General features: G+C 29.1%; 1 protein-coding gene across 5 annotated transcripts in view; it reads left to right on the forward strand.

Annotated features, from left to right (window-relative positions):
- by (focal adhesion protein tensin) overlaps positions 1-20,990 on the forward strand; it is a 209,996-nt gene that overhangs the window by 150,056 nt on the left and 38,950 nt on the right. Inside the window, exon 1 of one of the 5 annotated variants that reach the window (XM_088184387.1) lies at positions 2,559-2,764. The exons of 3 other annotated variants lie outside the window; for them this stretch is intronic. In XM_088184387.1, coding sequence (XP_088040513.1) covers positions 2,750-2,764 — 15 coding nt within the window. In that variant the 5' untranslated portion in view covers positions 2,559-2,749. Of the gene's footprint in view, positions 1-2,558; positions 2,851-20,990 lie in introns of those variants that run through there. One more of the 5 variants, XM_088184388.1, reaches the window with a different exon arrangement.

Consider the following 20,990-nt stretch of genomic DNA (forward strand, 5'->3'; position numbering starts at 1 on the left):
AGAGATAAATATTTATATTCTAGTAAAATGCTTCCCACATAAAATAAACTTATTTAAGAACTGAAAACATTTTTACCTAATACATACAATAATAAATTGTAATTCTTAATGAAAGCTCGTTCAATTTTCCTATTTATTTCGTGAAGCATATCGAACCATGACCTATATAATATCAATGATTTGGTTCATTCTTAATAAATTATCAGTTTTTTTTATCAAATGTCAATTATTATGGTTTCTCAGTAAGTCTTGGGAGGAGAGGGGGTGAGATTCTTAAATGTAAATATTTTTTTATTAAAATTATTCTATCGCAGCTTATCAATACATTTATTAGCGAATCAATTATAACACCACACAAGTTAATTCTAACACCCTAAGCTAGACAACAAATTTTTCTGTTGGATATCAAACTTTGACTTTTAAAATATTGTTTTCGGTTGTATTACAATTACATGATAAAAATATATAAATATATTCGTAAAAAATGTCATTTACTCATGAAAAAATACCCTACAGTCTATTAAGCTAGTGTTTCTCATATAATAAAAGTATACATACATATATTTTTGTATAATATATAGAAAATTCCTTTAACTGATTTCATTTACACCATTTTGGGTGAATATTAGTGCATGTAAATTATATTATAGTTCGTAAAATTTAACGAACGCGAAAAATGATACATAATTATTACATTATAAATTTATTTATAATTCTGACTGAAACATTGAAAACATGTTTAATTAACGGTCACTTTCTATCACATGATATTTTTCTTCATATTTTGTTAAAATGTCAATATCGTATGATTTATATTGCATTTCTCTGCTAAAAACTTAATATTATATTCATTCTTAAGTTATTGATTCACGCGTTCTTAATTTTTTGTTGAACGGCAAACATTTGAGAAAGTAAATACGAAATGTTTGCTAATTGCAATTCCAAAAAATCAATTATAAAACTTATATTGGCGCACATTTTTTTCTGAGTGTTTATCGGAAATCCCTGGCACTTTCTTTACTACATGTAGCTGTGAAATTAGTTTATTTTAACCACTAATTATTTTCAAAACTGCAGCAATTGTAAACTATTAAAAAAAAAATTTTAATAAGAAAATTATGTTATGAAAATTCTTGAGAAATGAAAAAAAATATTTTGCATTTTTCTAGATGTATCTGATTATTTTACAATGATGTCGTTAGATTCTTCAAAAGCTGTGTGGCAAGAATTCCCCTGATTTTTATTATCTTATTTTAAAGGTACCATTACCTTTTCAGATGATAGGCGACTTACTATGTAATAGTACAGTATTTCAGTATGCTTACTAGGAAATGGAATATGAGAACACAAACGGGTGTGATTCAACTGCGAATAATTTTAAGAAATATTTGCATTTGAATATATACTTTATTCCATAATTTGTGCATTTATTTAAGGTAAATTTTCGGATATTTTCTTCGAAAAAGGATTCGTTTCAGAGAGTTATTCATGGGGTGTTTACTATTATGACCAATGCTCGCTCGCACCTAATTTGTCCAATACAGATGCACAAATAATTCAATTTATGGAGCAATTACTTTATATATTATTTATTTAAATTGTCCTTAATATACATAAATAATTAAACCACTCACTAAGGTAGTTGGAATCCCTGGCAGCGGTATTCGATTTTTTTTTATAAAAAATGCGCTATAATAAAAATCCGGCTCTACTGCAGTGACATCTATTGGTTATAAATTATAATATACATAATAATTTATAATTATTAATATAGATGTCACCGATTCCCAGACTTTCAGTCTGGTAGTTAATACTTGTAGATATTCACTATATCTGATTTACTTACTCAGTTGGTATAGATTTACCCCGTTGTAACGCATTGGACTTACGCTTTTCAGGTTACAACGGAATATTTAATAAAAAATATATATATTAAATGTTAAGTAAAACTATTTTGTATAAAAGCCATTATTGAGCATTAAAGAAATCTGTCAGATTTGTAATAATTGTGTTTTTTGATTCTTGTAAGAATTTTTAGCGTCTTATCGCATTTCATTATCCGCAAAATTATTTTCTGTCAATAAGCTTAACGGGCTTATATATTATAATATATAATTTAATTTACTATAACGCGATATTTATTAAATTTATTGTCTTAAATACATTTAAATGCAAAAATAGTACACATACTTTAGGAATGATTTCATATATACACAATAGATTCGTTGTCACAATTTTATAGTTTTTTGTTGACTTATTAATTATAGTATTGGAAATATGCATCTCATTTAACCTACATACGTTTATATTCTGCATTCATTTGATCTGAAATTGCGGTCAAAAATATTTTCCATCGGAAGTGTTTAGCATAAACATACATTTTGCACATGTGCATGATCCAGAAATAATATTAAACGTGCGAGGTCCACTGCGAACAACATCTTTAAATTGGCAAATCCTCTGTGGGTTATCATCAGATAAGGTGTTCTCGCGAGCGTGCGCCAGGAGGTGGAGGAGGAGGAGGAGAAGGAGGATAAGCGAGCAAGGCGACGCCGGCCATCAGTGTGTAGTTCGCCTCACCGCCGTTAGGTGTCACGCTCGCGCCCGTTCTCGTTGGCCATTAGCGCACCGGCGCCGGCCTTGTGCGTACGTCCGTGTGGACTCACTAGTGATAGTGCCAAGAATATCTAAAATAATGTGAAATGATCAGATGATATAAACGCCGAGCGCCAGAACTTCGTGCGACCAAATGGATACACAAGAGGTTGCTAATTTAACGTACGCGGCTGAAAGCCGCTTTAAATTAACGCACTGGCAACATTTCATTTTCATCGCAATTTACGCTTGAAAGTAATGAAACACACTGTACTGACTAATAAAACGTTAGTTTTTGTTTTTTGAATGATTTTTTAATACGCTGGAAATACTGCTTTTCATCACGTTCATCGGCTACGAAAACGCATGAAACGCTAATGAATTACTTTTTATTTATTATTATTAAATTAAATTTAACATATTGGCAATATTAGGTATTAATTAAAACTTATCTAGGGTTGCCACCTCTCTATTTTGTCACGATATACTTGGATTTTAGTATTGTATTTTTAGATATGAGACGCTGTTTTGTATAAATCTCAACAGTGACTCTTAACCTTTATCAATGTTTTTTAATTGTTGATATAGCATCCGCAAATCGAGGTTTTGTTATTAATTGAGATGCGTATCTTTATACATAATAAGTGAAAATAAAACATAACAAAAAATATAATACACCAATAACTTAAAACATTTATATTACATACTTAAAACAATTATAATTTATTTGGTGTCTATTTTTAAAATAAAAAGTGGTCCCATTTACACATTATATATATTTTATTATTAAGAGAATTAACATTTAAACTACCGCAATCCTATTTATCAGCACTTGCTACTTTGGATAAAATTACTGGATATGATTTCATTATTGTAGCTAAATTTTAATACGCAAAGAAGTTTTTGATTCATATGTAAACATTTTCGTTTGAACATCTATTTTTTATTATAATATTATTATACCCGGTAACATAAAGGTTAAGACACTTAATATTCTCGTAAACAATAAGTATAAAAATATGGTGTGAGTCATAAATATAAAAGATACGATGTTTATATACATTTATGTCTCGATTATTTAGTTGTTCAGCATTTAGATTTCAAAAATATTTACATTTTTTTTATATCAGATCTGCCCAATCTTTTAGTAGTGCCGTTCTACTTCTTTATCGTATAAAAAATCATCGCGATCTAGCAATATGCATGGGGTAAATAATATTTTTATTGTAAGTTCACAAATAAAAAAATGTTTATTAAACATTTCAGTAGATAAAAATTACAATTTAAAATATAATTGTATAGATGTAAAAAGAATAGAAACATAGTAAATATTATATTAGATAAAATATTATTAACGAGATCGTTGATCTGCTAGTCAGTGCAATATGTGCTTTTCAAATTTATATCGTCTCTGAGAGATTGGAATTAGTTAGTATGTAATTTTAATTTTGATCAATCATCACATATGAGGTTTTCCTAAATTTTCCTAATCTTACGGTAGAATATCGTGATGGACAATTAAAATAAAGTCAATATATGCATAGTGACATATATTGCTTGTAAGCTGTAATAATAGTTTATTACAATCTCATGTCTCACTACTTACTTTTAGGTTTTGATTGTATTTACTCCGTTGTAACGCATTGGGCTAACGCCTGTCATGTGTAATAAACAAATAAAGCACTCGACAACAAGGTTATATTAAATTATTTTAGTAACGATTGTGAAGCTGAACTAATTTAAAGTAGTAAGGTGATTAGAGTTGAGAAAAAAAAACATTAAATTTTGCTTGTTCTTCTAATGTAATAATAATAATACATTTATCGCAAATCTCACATACTGCGGTTCCTAATGTTGTAATTTGAAATATTTATATTTGTCAATGTTTTCTATCTGGCACATTTAATTAGCAATCTAATCTGTTAAAAGGGCATTTTCATATAACAATCCCACACGGTCTGTCAGGACATCGATAATATCGATCTTCACACAAGTCTCAGCTAGCTTGTAGCGATAAAAATATTTTGACATTTTTACCAATATAACTAGTATGATTTAATTTTTGGAAATAAAAATGTTATACGTCATATTTAAAAATAATTAAAATATTTGGATGTAGCGATTATAATATAATATTAGCAAAATAAGATAAAAATAAAAATTAAGATAAAAATATTTTGTGTTATTTTATGTTTGTTAGCTTTTTTTTATGAAATATATATATTGTTAGCATTTTTTATGAAATCTGGTCTCTCAAGTTTAAAAAATTATTCCAATGCTTTCACTAATCTAGAATTAGCTACAGTAAAAATAAAAAAATGCCTTTTAAAGGTGAACATATATAGCATAACATATCCTTCTTTGACGAACAAATGGTGACGAGTTGTAAATATACATATACTGGGCCGCTGCAATACTTATTTATTAAAGTTATATATAATAATTACATTTATTGAATGTTATGAATGCGATCGGCGGACGAGGTCCCACTAGTCGAGGTCAAGCAAAAAATAATGTTGCTAGAGTGCCGCCTAACCTGTGGCCAAATACCCCCCCCCCCAATATTAGTTTTTGTATTTTAGTAATTAATTATAAAACAGGGCATGTTAAAAGAAAATGTATCCCAAAACTCTGATAATATGCGTTAACAAAATAAAACCGTAGAATTTCTCTCTGCAGGGTAAAACTTCTAATAGGAAAAGTTAATATTTTATGGATTCAGGACCAAAGGTACTTATTTGTTATAAGTAACAAAATTATATTTTACTGTTAGCACTCATATGTTTATTACGTATAGAATTTTTTTATTTCCAAAAGTGGCAGCCCTATTCACAAATTTTTATAAGTCAATATAACATTTATTTACTGATGTCACACATCTTTTTATGTTTTGCCTAGTTTCCAAATGTCAAATTTAAATATTATACGATTTAACACATTGCGGTTTAAAGTTTATTTATATATACCATGAACGACCTTTTCAACTCAAATTGTATATGGGACGAGTTGGAGGTTGAGATTTGCACGACTGTGAAATTAGCATTTTCTCTTTGGTGTCTTACCAAGAATAATGCATATTTGAAAATAAATTAAGTGTCACAAAACGACGTTTATTCATATTGTGTTTTAAAAAAATATGCAATGTCAGTATTACACGTTAACACTTTTCAATCCAAAGTTTTCCATTTACATATTATATACGAATTGCTTTGAAAAAAGTAGCTTAAAACATACAAATAACTATGCGAATTAAGAAATATATCGTGCACCACATTACCGTTGCTTAAACGTCCCTCTTGACATATGAAATGAATATTTAATAATATGGTTAAACTTTTTACATCAAGCAACTTTCTTTTGCTTATGAAAAACAAGTTCATGAAACATCAACAAAATTAATTTTCACGTTGCGTGTTTGTTTAGTAAAATTAAATATAGATTGAAACTTTTATTTATTAAGTTATTATATTAAATACGCGTTTGTAAAATAAGTTTTCATATTAAACCAATCAATACGATTATTAGTATATTATTTTATAATCTTTTTTATAATAAGTTTATTTCACAATATAATATATGCAAATCAATGCTGTTTTTTATGACTATTCGCAATGGTGGAGTGATAAAGCACGAAGTCACCTATGAACGCTCGTGCGATAAAAAGCAGCTGTACAAAGTAAATTTACTATTATAACTTACATACATTGATGTATAAGTATTTTTGCTGTATATACGATTTATTTGATTGCTGCAAACGTCACGTGAACAAACTTATCACAAGACCCGCATTTTTTTATATAAATTTGTGCGGGAAAACGCGAAAACACTTTTGTCGAGGTCACGTTTTACGATATAACCATAATCTTTTATGGAAATTGTTTCATTACCTTTTGTCATTTTATGCTTAAAACTCAGATAAATATTGCGAACATATAGAAAATGATTTTCATCTTAAAATGTATTCATAACGATTAGTTTAATGCAACTTATTCTTGGGTATATTTGCCTTTTAAAGATTTTAGGCAAACTTTTTTCACAGTAAGTCATACACTGATTGAACAGTCAAGTTTTAGGATAAACTAAAACTGTATTTTATTTTTTGAAAAGTTTGCCTTATGTTTGAGGATAATCAGATGTATAATGTAAACTGCCTTTTCAATTAATAAGTCTTATACCGTCGTTATCATTCAGGAAACATTATTAAGCTTTTTATCATATCTCAGAATTAAGAATTAAATAAAAATTTGCTCAATGATTTTTACTGTTACACTGTAAGCAGCCAAATTCTTAATATCAGGAAATTTATTTGTTCGTTTTGTTATTCAAGGGTCTCCTTAAAGTATTCTTCTTCTCAGATACATCTAAGGTATTATGATATTTATTTTTATCTAAGCTTAATTATTAGTGTGCAATATTTTTTGAGTCACGTTTTTGTAGCCTTGCCTGTCGTTTTAAACTCTTGATTTCGGACGTTATTGTTTAGCTGGACCAGCATTGACGCGAAGAGGGAAGCGGCTGCTTTCTCGATCTTCTTATTCTCTGTCTATTGGTGTGAGTCCGGGTAAACTATGGTATTCCAAGCTCTTATTGGAAATACATTTTGAATAGATGTGAAGTATATGCATTTATATCCGCTTAGTCTGATTGGAGGAGGTTTTTTGTTCACCCATTCTCAACGCGATGTCCATTTAAGAAGATTTATTTATTTTTAAAAATGTTGCGTTGCATGACCGTTAAAGTTTTAATATTTGTAAATTTGACAACCTCGCACTTCTTATTTCGTATTCAACCTGCTTGTAAATGCAATACAATACTACATGTATTTGTTAAGACCCAAACGGCCATTGAAATGTATTTAGATATGCGATTATTTAATTGCGCTTTTAACAATATTTTTTCCTACTTAAATACCTTGTCGCAATGATTTTAGGGAAAGTATGAGTTACATTTCAAATATAAATTGTTATTTTTTAAGTTAAAAATGGAATCGAAAACCTCGGATATTTATGTGAAAAATGTGAGCTTGATTTTAATCATTAGAAATGCTGACTATGTTTGGTATTCGAACTAGCAAAAACCTTCACTTTTATTACCTTTTACTACCAAAAAACCAATATTGGTTGCCTGATTCATGATCAATTTATTTCATCAGCGATTTAAAAAAAACTTGGGTGGTTAAAACGTTCGAATAGTGATAGTAAAATTACGTATATAGCTTAAGATAAAAGTCATTTTATCTTTTAAAAATAATGCAGTTATTTGTATCTTTATTATGTGTTTTTAAACATACTTTACATTATTTTCTGCATGCAAAATGGCTAAAAGCTGAACAAATATTTTTCTTCAACTCTAGAAAAGATCGTGGCTTATTGACTGACAAACAGTCTTAAATATTCACAAAAAATAATTAACCGTGCTAATGAAAATTTCTGGACTCTTTGCTTTTATCAACGCAATGCTGTACATGATAAATATTTCCCTGTAGAATTCCTGAAAACGCCAAATAATGATTTAAAAGAAAACTAGCTGAATGAGAACAATATACGGACTATTAGTAAATATTTTTTTTAACCTAATATACTTTTTCGAAAAAGATATCTGATGTATAAATGGTATTGTTCGCTATGTATTGAACAAAATATGTCATGCAATCAGCCACACCTTGATCAAAGCAAGTGTTCTTGAAATATTTGATCTTGAAATTATCAGACATCAACAGAGAAATCATATTGCTTGAATATAATACATCTGTTAAATGACATTTTAAATTTTATAATTTACGTTTCTTCGTCAATTATTTGGATCAATTCTTGGAGATACTTTGATGAAATTTATGAGATACGCTGGTGGTATGTGTACTCAAAAATATTTTATTTTTTGTGATCCACTGCTTTTGAACTATTTTTATAAAATAACCTAACACTTAAAATATGGCTTTATATTTTTGCTGAAGGGGGAGTAATCATAAGTAGAAATATTGCAATGTTTTATTCATCGTCGTGCATTGGCACCTGAAATTCTTCATACATATATAAAACGAGCCATGATATATATTATATGAAGTTTTGTTCTATTACATCTATGTGATTTATAGATTGATCAGGCAATAAAAAAACGGTTTAAAGTGATATAATAGATGCCGTTACTATCTGTTTCCTAGTCTGATAAGACTCGATGGACATATTCGAATATATTGCAAAGGGATTTTTAAAAAAGTTTTCCCGACGAGGTAACTCGTTTCGACCCAGAGTGCATTGCGGACAAATGCGGAACAACACGGTTCGATTATCGAGAGTCAAGGTTGTCCGGCCGAGTTGAGACGTGCGCCAATAATGGCGATGCCGGTGTAATTATATCGATTATGCACGAGAAGAAAGCGCCCAACAGAATACAAGAAAGAACACCGGAGAAAGAAGGAGGCTGCCGTATATGGTCGGAGAGAATAATGGCAGGCGACCGCGTTCTTTAGACCAAATGTGCGTGTGTGTCTGTGTGTTTTTTTCTTCTTTCTCATATTTGTTTTTTTCTCACCATCGTACTTATTTTAAAATACCATTAGAGCGCGCCTGTAATTGTACATCCGCCGGTGTCTGGTTACCAAATATTTATGCGACGAAAAAATAAATATTTATCACGTGCGGCAGAGAAATCTAGTCGGTAGCCTCTGTGATCAAACGTGAGGACTTTGTATTTGTTTGATTCACGGCTCAGAATTTTCTCCATAGTTGGGTATTTTATATAATAAATGTTTAGTGGCGCATTCAAATATAGTCTTGAATTGTAGGACACGTACATTTTCCCTTGTAAGATAACAGGCGTTAGGCGGGGTAAACACAATAGCGTATAATTTATCAGTGAGATTAGGAAAATCTTGGAAGACCCAATCTATAATGATCGATCGGAATTTTACTTAAATAATAATCACTAATTTAGATCTTACAGACATGATATAAATTTAAAAAAAACTAGGGTCATTATGAGATTAAAACTATATATTAGTCACCAACTTACACCACTGGTGTCGCGTTGTGAATATTTTTCCTATAGCAGCAATATTTTTCATATTATTTTGTAAAATTATTCTTAAATATATTTAATACGTGAATATTTTTTTGTTAATTGAAGGTGGAAATACGACTTCTAAAGCAAGCGATTCTAAAGAATTTTACTACTTGTTGTAGTTTCATATTATATTAAAATGATAATTTATTAAATATATAAATATATTCTTATACAGACTTATTCATGTGCTTAATAACAATATATTTTATAATTGCAGCAATTTTTTTATAGGATAAGAAAGTTTTTATAGACAATAAAATAAATTGCATAAAAAATTAATTTTCTACAGTTATAGTAATTAGAGAGTAAAATAAAGTATTATAGCGATATTAAATTTAACAAGTATTTTATAAAATACTGTGCTATATGTATGTATGATTTATATTATTACTTGAAGATAAGCATTTTAATCTAACTACATGTTTATGAATTGCTTACAAGTAGTTTCCCATATAATAAAAACATAATTATTTATTTAATTATTACATTAATCGCACTAATTTTATTTTTCTATAAATATATATTATATATATTTTTAATCAAATATTAATATTTTAGGTTTAACAAACGCACATTTAAATTACAATAATTTTAATAAAATACTTTCTTTAATAAAAGTAGATTTTTTCGGTATTTATACAATGTGTTTAAAAGTCTGAGTACATCAGTGATACTCGATGACCTTAATATTTTGCTTTATCATGTTTGTCTATAATTTTATTTTGTCTGTTTATCACTTCATTTAGCCGATGAATTTAATCAACAATGAACGAACATTTTAAGCACAATTTTGTATGCATTTTTAATTTATTTTCTTTACATGGAAAATCATATGAGTTGTAATTTTCATAAAAAGACAATATTCATGTTTTCAAAATTTTTAATATTGTAAAATATTAAAACAAAATATTTTCTTTATAAAAAACAATTCAGTATTTAATTAATTGTTTGAATATTATTATTTTTTGCTTAAATCATACATTTAAAAGCTTTTTATTATTAAAAAAATATAGAGCTTTTTGAAGATTACTTAAACCTGTGCTACCGGTATTTTTTTAGTTTCAGCGAATAACTTCAGGAACCCAAATACAAAACCGATCTCGAGTGGAGGGGAAAGAATTCGGTAAAAAAATGTGTATACTTAAAACTACTATTTTATTCGAAGAAAATTATGGTGCTTAATAATTCAAAGCAAAGCGCATTTTAACTTACAAAAATATAGAAGGTGTATTTGGTCCAACTTATCCCATTAATGGTCGAAAAAGTAACAGTTATATATTTTACTCACATATTTATGAATCTTTCAGATTAATAACATACTTTTTAACTAATTTTAAACACTGAACCAAATGACTAGACTAGACCTGTAAAAGTAGTTTTTACAAAATTTCAAACAAAAAATTGTTATATATAACAAATTTAGAATAGCTGAAAAAAAGAACACATTGTATTAAACATTATAGTTTTCACTATTCAAATTAGGGAGGAGAAGGGAAGTTATTAGATAGGAAGAGCCATATTCAGACAGATTTGAATGTTTAATAGACACTGAAAATAATATATTATTTTATTAGAAAAAATAAAATTTACCACAACTTTTTTTATTTTCCACTCACCAAAGCATAATGAGTGTTTGACTTTGATTAAGTTTCCAATCGTGCAGCTCAGTGAAGTGACTGTTAGAATGATGCGATCATTCAACTTTTTAATTTAATAACGGAAAAGAGATTCACAACAGTTTTTTGTCAAAAAATTGTAAGTAGTCGTAAAATGGGATATATTTTTTTCAAATGTCGGTTAGAGATGAGCTTTTATGTGTAAGCTTTGAATCCACATCTTCCTGGAGCTCTATATATATTTAAAAATGTGCAACAACAGGATTTTTTCGTTGTTTTCTTTGTATCATTTAAATTTGCTGTCTTTATTACAGCAGCAGAAAAAGTATTTATTCCTAATTTAAGGTATAAGAAATGCCTTAATTTCCCAGATTTAAGTGCTGGAGGTATTGCATTTAATATGTATATAGCATAAAATCTTGTACCCATTCATGATTTTTTTATAAAAGCAAATAATTGATTCTTTCCAATTCTTTCATGAAAACTTTGATTGGTTCAAATAGAGCAACGATGCAGATAAACGAGATTTACTCTAGCTTATCTTCAAGCTCTAGTTTCTTAACAAAAATTCTTAATCGATGTGTGTTTTTTGCACTTTTATTATCTATTTATTTATTTAATTATTTATTTTAATATGAACCAAATTTATGACATGTATTAAAAGCCGCACAGAATAGCTTTAAGAGACGCATGCGGTTCGCGAAATTTCGACACGTAAAATATTTGGGTAATTTCATTTAATAATCATATTTTATATTATTTATTGTGTAAACAATTTATTATATATATATATGTATATAACCTAAATATAAAGTAAATTCGATTAAAATAAATTTTATTTTAATTTACCGTTTACTTGACGTCATTGTTTTTGTCTATTTTTGCATCTATTCTCACGGAAACATTTGTATAAATCTTACCAAATGTTTGCAAAAGCCGCAATGCCTAATTTTCAATACAAACAATCGTTTCCTCGACACAGATTGCGCTCAGAGAATTCGATATTTATTACGTAATTGCGCTTCGGCGGTTTCAGTGTTACTCAAACGCCGAGAGATTTAATTATACCATAACTGATTGCTCGAATGCGAACAAACCTCAGGATCAAATGGGATCCGCGATCAGGTTTTTCTGTCCCCAGGGTCCGTGCAGCATTGCGGATTTATGTATGATGCAAAAGACCGCAGCCGACGTGCATTTGAGCGTGGTGAATCTTTTAACAATCTTTCGGCACGGAGTGTTCATGAATAAGACGAAGAATAATTGCTTAAAAATAGCAAATATAAGCTTCCATTGTTCTAATACATTCGCATTATTTGTATAAAGACTAAATGCATATTCATTAACATAAAAACAATAAATGTTTCGGATTGCATCACTTTTTGTTGTAGAGATATTGTTATAAAGAGTCGTGATGAAGTTCACATAAATGCCACCAATTTTATGTTATATTTTGAGTCGTTGATTAAACTTCTCTTCTTTCTAATTAAACTCTCGGTAACTCTAGTTTCCATGTTTAATGATATACTTTAATAACACGACATAAAATAATTCTTATCGCTATGACTTAGCTGCGATTCTAAAGAATCGATATTTACTGTGTGCTGACGGACCGTATCATACAGGGTGCTAAATGATAATATCCTCCATAACAAAAATACTTATTTTTACTATTTTGTTAATTAAAAATAGAGAAACATGTTTTAGTTATTGCCCAAATTAAAAGCGAGTGACCTTTAAATAGACAATAGCTTATTAAAAATAGTGGAAAAATTAAACTCCCGGGAGTTCTTTTTTCGAGATTATTTTGGGAACAAGTCTTTGGTAAAGCTATGTAAATACTTGATTCTGCGTTGTTGCACAATCTTGTTGATGTATCATGAGTATATTTGCTTGACTTGACCTAATGCGTTTTCTAAGTAAAATCTAATCATACCATTTATTGGCATTGGTCATATATATTATTAGATACGTATATCGAAAGCAATGTTATTTATAAACCAACCGACTAAATGGAGGTAACAATGCAGATGTTTAGACCATACAATATTTCCAAGGGGAAGACCAGAAAATATTTCTGAAGCATTTTATTTATTTCTTAGTTTTTTTTTATTTCAGCGTCTTAAAGTCTTGCAACTGTGTTTTTTACAACCAGCAGACGCAGAATTTCCAATAGCCTAATTTTATAGTAACCTTTTAAAAAAATAACATTTATTTTTCTGAAAGTTCTTGCAATGCATCGATCGTCCATTAAACGCATTTTTAATTAACGCTTGCCGAAATCCGATATATCGATTTTGCTACTTCAGCGAGAATTGCTGAATCCAACTTTATTATTCAATAAATATTCGGATAAACGTTAATGGGTTGTAGGGTATTTGTTTGGAAGGAAAAAATATTTTTTATAAACATTTTTTTTGTGTAATCCTAAAGTACTTAGAGGCACGACACTTATAGGTTACATTTTTAGAATGAGTTCATCTTTATTAAAAACGTCACTTCTTTCAGCTTTGAATTTACGACAACATTTTTTCTGTTCATATTGTCATAACAAAGATGAATTTTATTTTATTACAATATTGATCAAACTTGGCATTAAAAAGATCATAAAATGCCACAGCCATCTTAAATCCACTATAAACGCAACTTTACTGCAAATGCGGCCTAATATTTTTTTTAATTCTCACGTACATATAACATATGTAAATGTATCGATGCGTTTTACAAAGTTTACGTCTTTAGTTATTTTATCTACTCCTTACTTTGTATTATGTTGCTATATAAACGTAAACGTATTATTATAAATATAAAGAAGACTACTTAAATTTGTATGTGTCATAACTTATCTGAAAACTGGAGTTATTATCTAAATCGCACAATGTATTTTATGATCAGAACCAATTATAATTAGCGGTCAAACACCATTTATAATCATGATGTGCCTAAACCGCTGAGTGTCCAACATAATTTATTTCAATCATTGTTATTTATGGGAAATATATTTGCGTGCCATTTGCCGTTTCACATTTACCATAATATTATGCTGCACATAAATATATTTGAGCTCATAGACGTGTATCAAATCGATTTAATACATACTTAGTGAATTGCTCTATTGCCTAATCTGCTGCCTTTCTAGTCATCGCTTTGATCAAAATGATGTCATGTTATTATCCGATCGCATTTTATGCAATACACATATATATATTTTTTGCGATACACACATGTATCTATAATATGTAATGTAGATTTAATTGTTGTAATCGTACTTATTAGCTATTTAAAAATAAGTTATTTACTTTCAAATATTAAGATACTTTAGATTGTCAAACGACATAAACTTGGTGTATTCGAGTTTTACATTTCTATTGTCATCTTAAATCTGCAATTCGCATTTAAATGGGACAACCATGATGAGGCATTGTCTGAGACGATTCTATTAAGATACACGTGAAAAATTACTATTTTTCAATCATGAATACATATATTATAAATCATTGTTATTTTAAATATTTGAGGTTCACAAAGAAATATAGCATAGATATAGAATCGTTTCATTTATTTTATTTCTTGAATACGAAGAAAAGTATTAGCAAAAAAACATATATAAGTATTTTATTATTATTTTAAATTACATTATAAAAAATATTTTTTAGCATAATTAAAAATGATCAAATATGATTTAATATCATTAACTATATTTTTCATATTCTACCCCAGTAAGTCTTACTGGGACAGAAAAATTAGAATGCAAAGTTCGCAAAACTTATATTTATTAGCAGATGGTTTGTTAAACATTGAATATAAAATATGTTTAATTTTTAATAATACGTGTACTTGGCGATGTATCATACAATTTAACACCACGATTTTTATATTTCTTTATAATGACCAGAAGTTGTATTATATCATAAAATCTAACACTAACGTTGAGTTTATAATTATAAAATATTATATCAATTTTTCGACGAATCAAATATGCTGGAGGTACAAACTCATGATTATACCAGTTTACCCTAAATTTTATATTTATGTATGTATATACAAATTTCTAAGAATTGCGTTCGGTTATCTGACATCAAATAAAATCGTGTTATGCATATAAAAGCAATAAAAAATCAAAACACACATCCACGCCCTATACGTAATTCCTCTGGTATATAATCTATTCCCCTTAACATACCTAAAAGAGTACTCGTAAATTACGCTGCAGATGTTGTCCAAAATTTTGGACCTCCTGTCTCATCGACACCAAAGTTACCAGATCACGATGGTCCATTTCACGTGAATTTCATACCCATATTTGGCATGATCTACTCTCTCGCCGGCATTCTTCGTCATGGTGCTTCGGTAAATATTTGTGTACGAGTAAAGTCGCTTTACGTACACATGGCAGGTTCTTGACCTCAAAGACATACTAATAAACTGATTTATGAACGAGTAATTCGCGAATTGAATCAGATTTATTAACAATAAATAATAAAAAAACTCTAGTGATAATAATCGCAGATTGTGAAACCGGTCACATCGGACGTTATTTGTTCTAATCTGTACGATCAGCGATCGTTCAACCTTTCTATCTAGGTAAATTAGATCGAATGCGATCGAAACGGTAATTTTCTCCCGCAGCTGTTTAACGTCAAACGAAATCATAATTAATTGCGTCGGCTGTCTTATCTTATCGCGCGGTTAAAGCTTAAAGCTTTCAAGTAACTTATAGTAAACTTTGAATAAAATACACACAATAGACGCTGCAAATCATGAGTTATAAATTGCAGTTGAATACAATAAGAAGTAGAGAAGCTTGAAATCAGTTAACGCTAGACTATGCAGTTGTGCGCTGTCGTAAGTTTACCGTATATCATTTATTGATTGCTTATATTTTTATTTCTATCTAGATCAGTTTTTTATTACTGTTAAATATTTCATATTAAATTTAAAAAAATATACAGAAAATGTTTAAAAATATGTTGGTAAAACTCATTGTTTTTTTAACATAATATATTTTACATTTTAACGCTTGATTGCGATGTAATTGGTCTTATAGCCTCAATGGCTGCAAGTGTGACTCTCAGTTTTAACTAGTAATTACATGTTTGAATTATGTTTTAAATGGCAAAATTATTTTATCTTAATACACTTAAAATATACAAACGTTCATATGACTCGATTTTTACGGTTGACCAGATATAGAAATATACAATTGAATCATCATTTGCTCATATTTATAAAAATACATGCATTATAAATCAAAGTATATTAGTAAGACTAAATATACTGATTCGATAGCTTTTAGTGTTCTTTTTTATTATCAAACTTAACCCTATGACGTCACGCTGTCTGAAATACTACTGACCTCTGACAACAATCAATTTTATTCGTTCACATTTGGAGGCGCGTCGTTAAAAGTAAATTGGAAAGCGTTCAAGCGCGAACCTTGACCTTACTGGAAATGGCGTTAATTCCGATTTACGATTGTGTCAAAGTGTTACGGAGGATCGGTGAACTTAGCCACGTTTACGTGATTTTCTTTTATGGGAATTTCACGTGGCTTTTCGTAATGTTGCCTTGATTATTCTCTAGCATGCGTCGATGACATTTTGATGTTTTCTTTTTAATTTGTGATCATGATTAGTATTTTTTACTTCGAGTCGTCTCACCAGTTTTTGAATCGTTATATGAAACTCGTTCTTTGGAAATAATTTTAACGACGAATATTTGATCAAGAAAGAGCGATGTGAACGATACACGAGTGTTATTTTAAAACTTAGATAACGAGAGTGTATGTACATGGCAAACGTTTTTCAGATAAATTTGTTTGTTTTTTGATCTTTGGATAATATTTGGGCGTTAGCGAACTAAAAGTTAGCCTTAACGATTTAAATTAACTCTATTAAAAGTATTTATTATGAGATGTGAGTTTGCTTATGTAATTAGTTATTATTGCTCTTGATTGGTTCCGAGAATTGCTACTGCAATACTTATGAGATATATTATGCTAGATTGTTCTTAATTGAAATAACTCTGTAATTTATATATTATTATTTATTAATTATACAAGACGCTGTATTTTCCAGCGCTATAATTTGATGAAATGTTGAACGGCTTATATCGTAATTGGAAATAGTTTCATAATTTATTCTAAATATTTTATAGTTATCATATTGGTTGTTTAACATTTTTCTTATCAACTAGAATACTAGTGTTTTTGTCTAATAAAATATAATTTTTTGATAAACGTTTGATTCAAAACAATTATGCCATTAAAAATAATTAAACAAAAATTTTCTTATATTATATAACATTACTTATTGTTATACATATGTATATGACATCATTCAATGAGCGGAAAGGAGCACAATCAGATTGAATGAGCTCGTATTACAAGGATACAATAATAGCAAAGCAAAACAATCGTATCAGAATTATAATGTTTGCAAAACTCAGTTTTCTTCATCAAACACTTACATGAGTGTATGTTTGCATGTATTCATATACAGTTCATATTTCTGCGATACGGTCACTGTAGTCGCATTCAGTTGCCTTATCTTATAATACCATAGCACTTGTGAGAGCAGTATGACTCATGTGCCGTCGTCTGTCAGTGTTCTTAGCACACTATGAATGCCCAAAGCGATAATATCAGAGTAAATAAATACCACACCATAAGAAATAAGTAGTGTACGATAATTTCAAATTGGCAGATTTAGCAAACAAGAGTCGTACCGCGAAAACCGTCAGAGATTATCAAATAAACACAATAAATTTACATATATTTAAAAAAAATGAATACATATTTTTATTATCAAAGCATCAAAGTAATTTTTATTCAGAAAGTAATCTAAAAAGCACCTGCAAAATATTGTAAACATATATATATAGTTCATATGTATAATACGTTTTTCATCAAAATTGTTCACACCATAATAAACCATTTTCCGCTATCTATATTAACATAATATATACCGTTTTCGGCACAACATATAAATTACAGATTTTTCAGCTTCCTTCAACATTATCATAATTTAGACCCACTAGACTGTAGTCTATAGTTGAAAATGTGCGTCAAAAAAACATCAGTCACGGTACAATTACGCGGGCGTGAATAACATCATAATTTGATAGGATTTACATACAAACGCCGGCTGATCACAGGGTTAACCGTCCTTTTGCCTATCCGTTAAGGATTAATACCCACCTTTACCGTTTCCAGAAATCGTAAATGTTTACAAAGCCGGATATAGAACGCGCATGTGTTTCCGTAACTTTATTACAGAGGGGAGTTCGAAATGAACGCATTTAGCCAATACGCTCATATTGGTGAGACACGTGCGTTTTTCACCTACGAGGGAAAAATACTCGGGGAACACCCGGTGTTCGACTCAGGGGTCGTAAACCGCGGGTTTTGCGTGTGAAATGGGTCAGCTCTGGCTTAGGGCTGTCGTAAAACAACCGTCGCTTTGTCTAATTGGACGTTTGCCTCTCGAACTTTTTGTTTGGCCTTTCGTTTTATTTGTGCATATGTGGGGGTGAGGGTGTTTAATTAAATTAAATTATCATTGAAAATACTAGGGTTTTAATCTAAATAATAAATTTAACACAGATTCTTCTCTTTTTGATTCAAAAGTATTTTTATGCGAAATGAAATCACTCTAAATATATGAAAGCTAGTTAGTTCACATAAAAATCAATTTAAGTGTTTATGGTTTTAACATCACAGTGACATCTTATTTTTATATTAATTATACTTTATGACACTATGTTTCTACCATTCTGATTCATGTTCCATGAAAATATCAATAAGAGTAATCATTCATAAGCGTTTAAAGAAAATTAGCCTAATAAAGTAATATTTTTTTGCCTGTTATAAAAACATGAGATATAATAGTGTGACTATTACTAAAGTATGATGATAGATTAATATATTTACCATTTTATCCTAGCTCTTAAAAGTAACAATTATTGAGCTAGCTAATTTATATTTGAAAACGATTCAAGCGGGCGCGTACCGTGAGACACTTTCTCTTTCGCTCGCTCGCATGTTAAGTGACGGGAGTGAGAGAGCTAAATAGCTTTATAATTTACACATATGTCTTCTTCTTTCCATGTATGAAATATAAAAAATAACTATCTCCGCAGATACTTTTCGGGTTACTTTTATTAATGACGAATTTAAGTGTATTTGATTTTGCAAAGATGATTCAAAACACATGTAAATTATTTTGAATCATGAATTTTGTGTAATTACTATAGACGCGTAATTTTCTCGCAGCTTTATTTGCGTTTCGTCTCCGAAGCATAAAAGGTTAAGCTCAGGATTTTGGACTTCGTAGCCGTAGCTTGACAAGGGTTGACGTGAAGCTGCTGCTTTCTCGGTTTATTTCCGGCGTAGCTCCGCTCTGTAAGAGTGTATTAAATATGTGTATTATCCCGTACGCTTGGTACAGGATAATACACGTATTTTTCAAATAGAGAAAAAGCTTTTGATATTCATATTCTTGACGTTTGGATAAATGAGGAACACATTGTTATTATCTGTAGCACCCTTGCGTAACAGTCGTAATTTGAACAGGTGGAGATTCGGTAACGCTTTCACTGTGAACTTGTAATTCGCATCTGCACATTTTACGAGCTTTTCGGCATTTGTAAATATAATAAAGCATTATTTAGTATTTGCAACGCGTAAAAACATGCAGATGCGTTTATATAATGAATCCAAATCTCTGTTCGTCACATATATACATTGATGTGACGAATACACTTGTTCAGCAATTCGCAAATACTATAATTGTCAGTTTTGTATATACATTTTTAATTACATTAATTCAAGAACGCAGTGCTTCTGAGATAACCCATCTTGAATATTATTCCTTCAAATTTTATTTATTTCTGTATTAGGATTTCATATTTTTGATTCTAAAGGCTAAAAGTTTAATATAAATTACATTATTAACCCTTTGAACAAGTTAATTTATACATATTTGTTAAATTATTAGTATACACCTAGGATTGAATTATTTTACGTATTTTTCCATAATTATTTCTGTGGTTATTTATTTATTATTAATTTATATTGTATTAAAAATCAGTGATTCTCAAAATTTTACTACTTTGATTTATTTTACTACTTTTTTCTATTGGTATGTTTTAATAATTTATTTTAACAATTTTTAATATTAAATTTCGTTAATTTATTTTATATATTTTTGTGATTTTTTTATATTAATTCAGAGGCTCTTAATTTTTTTTATAAAATTAATATGAAATAGTTTTTGTTATGTTTTGTTTGTTATTTCAAACTCTTTTGTTTATTGTTATTATTTTCTATAGAAATCATTTACATTAAATTAAATTATTTTTTATTTATTATATGTAAATATAATATATAAAAATCTGGGGTTCCTTAAAACAGTGAAAGATCGACCACCGTACATGTACGGCGATATCGCTTAAAGGGTTCAAGCAATTTTTATAAATTTAAAAAAATATTGAGCAAGTGGAAGTTAACATCATTATATAAAATTGTTTGTATTTTTTTGATCTTTTGAAAATAATGCTTTGGAGATTGTATGTTTATCTCGTACGTTTCAACTTTTTGAAAATGTCATAACATGATATTTAAGCACAAGCAAAGTATATCTGTACTGTAAATTTAAATCTGTTACTCGTACTTTGTACTGTAAGCTGCCAACTTACAGTACAAAGTACGAGTAAATA

This window comes from Plectrocnemia conspersa, unplaced genomic scaffold (assembly GCF_051122295.1).
Source record: "Plectrocnemia conspersa isolate PC_06_02 unplaced genomic scaffold, ASM5112229v1 ptg000004l, whole genome shotgun sequence".
NCBI lineage: Eukaryota > Metazoa > Arthropoda > Insecta > Trichoptera > Polycentropodidae > Plectrocnemia > Plectrocnemia conspersa.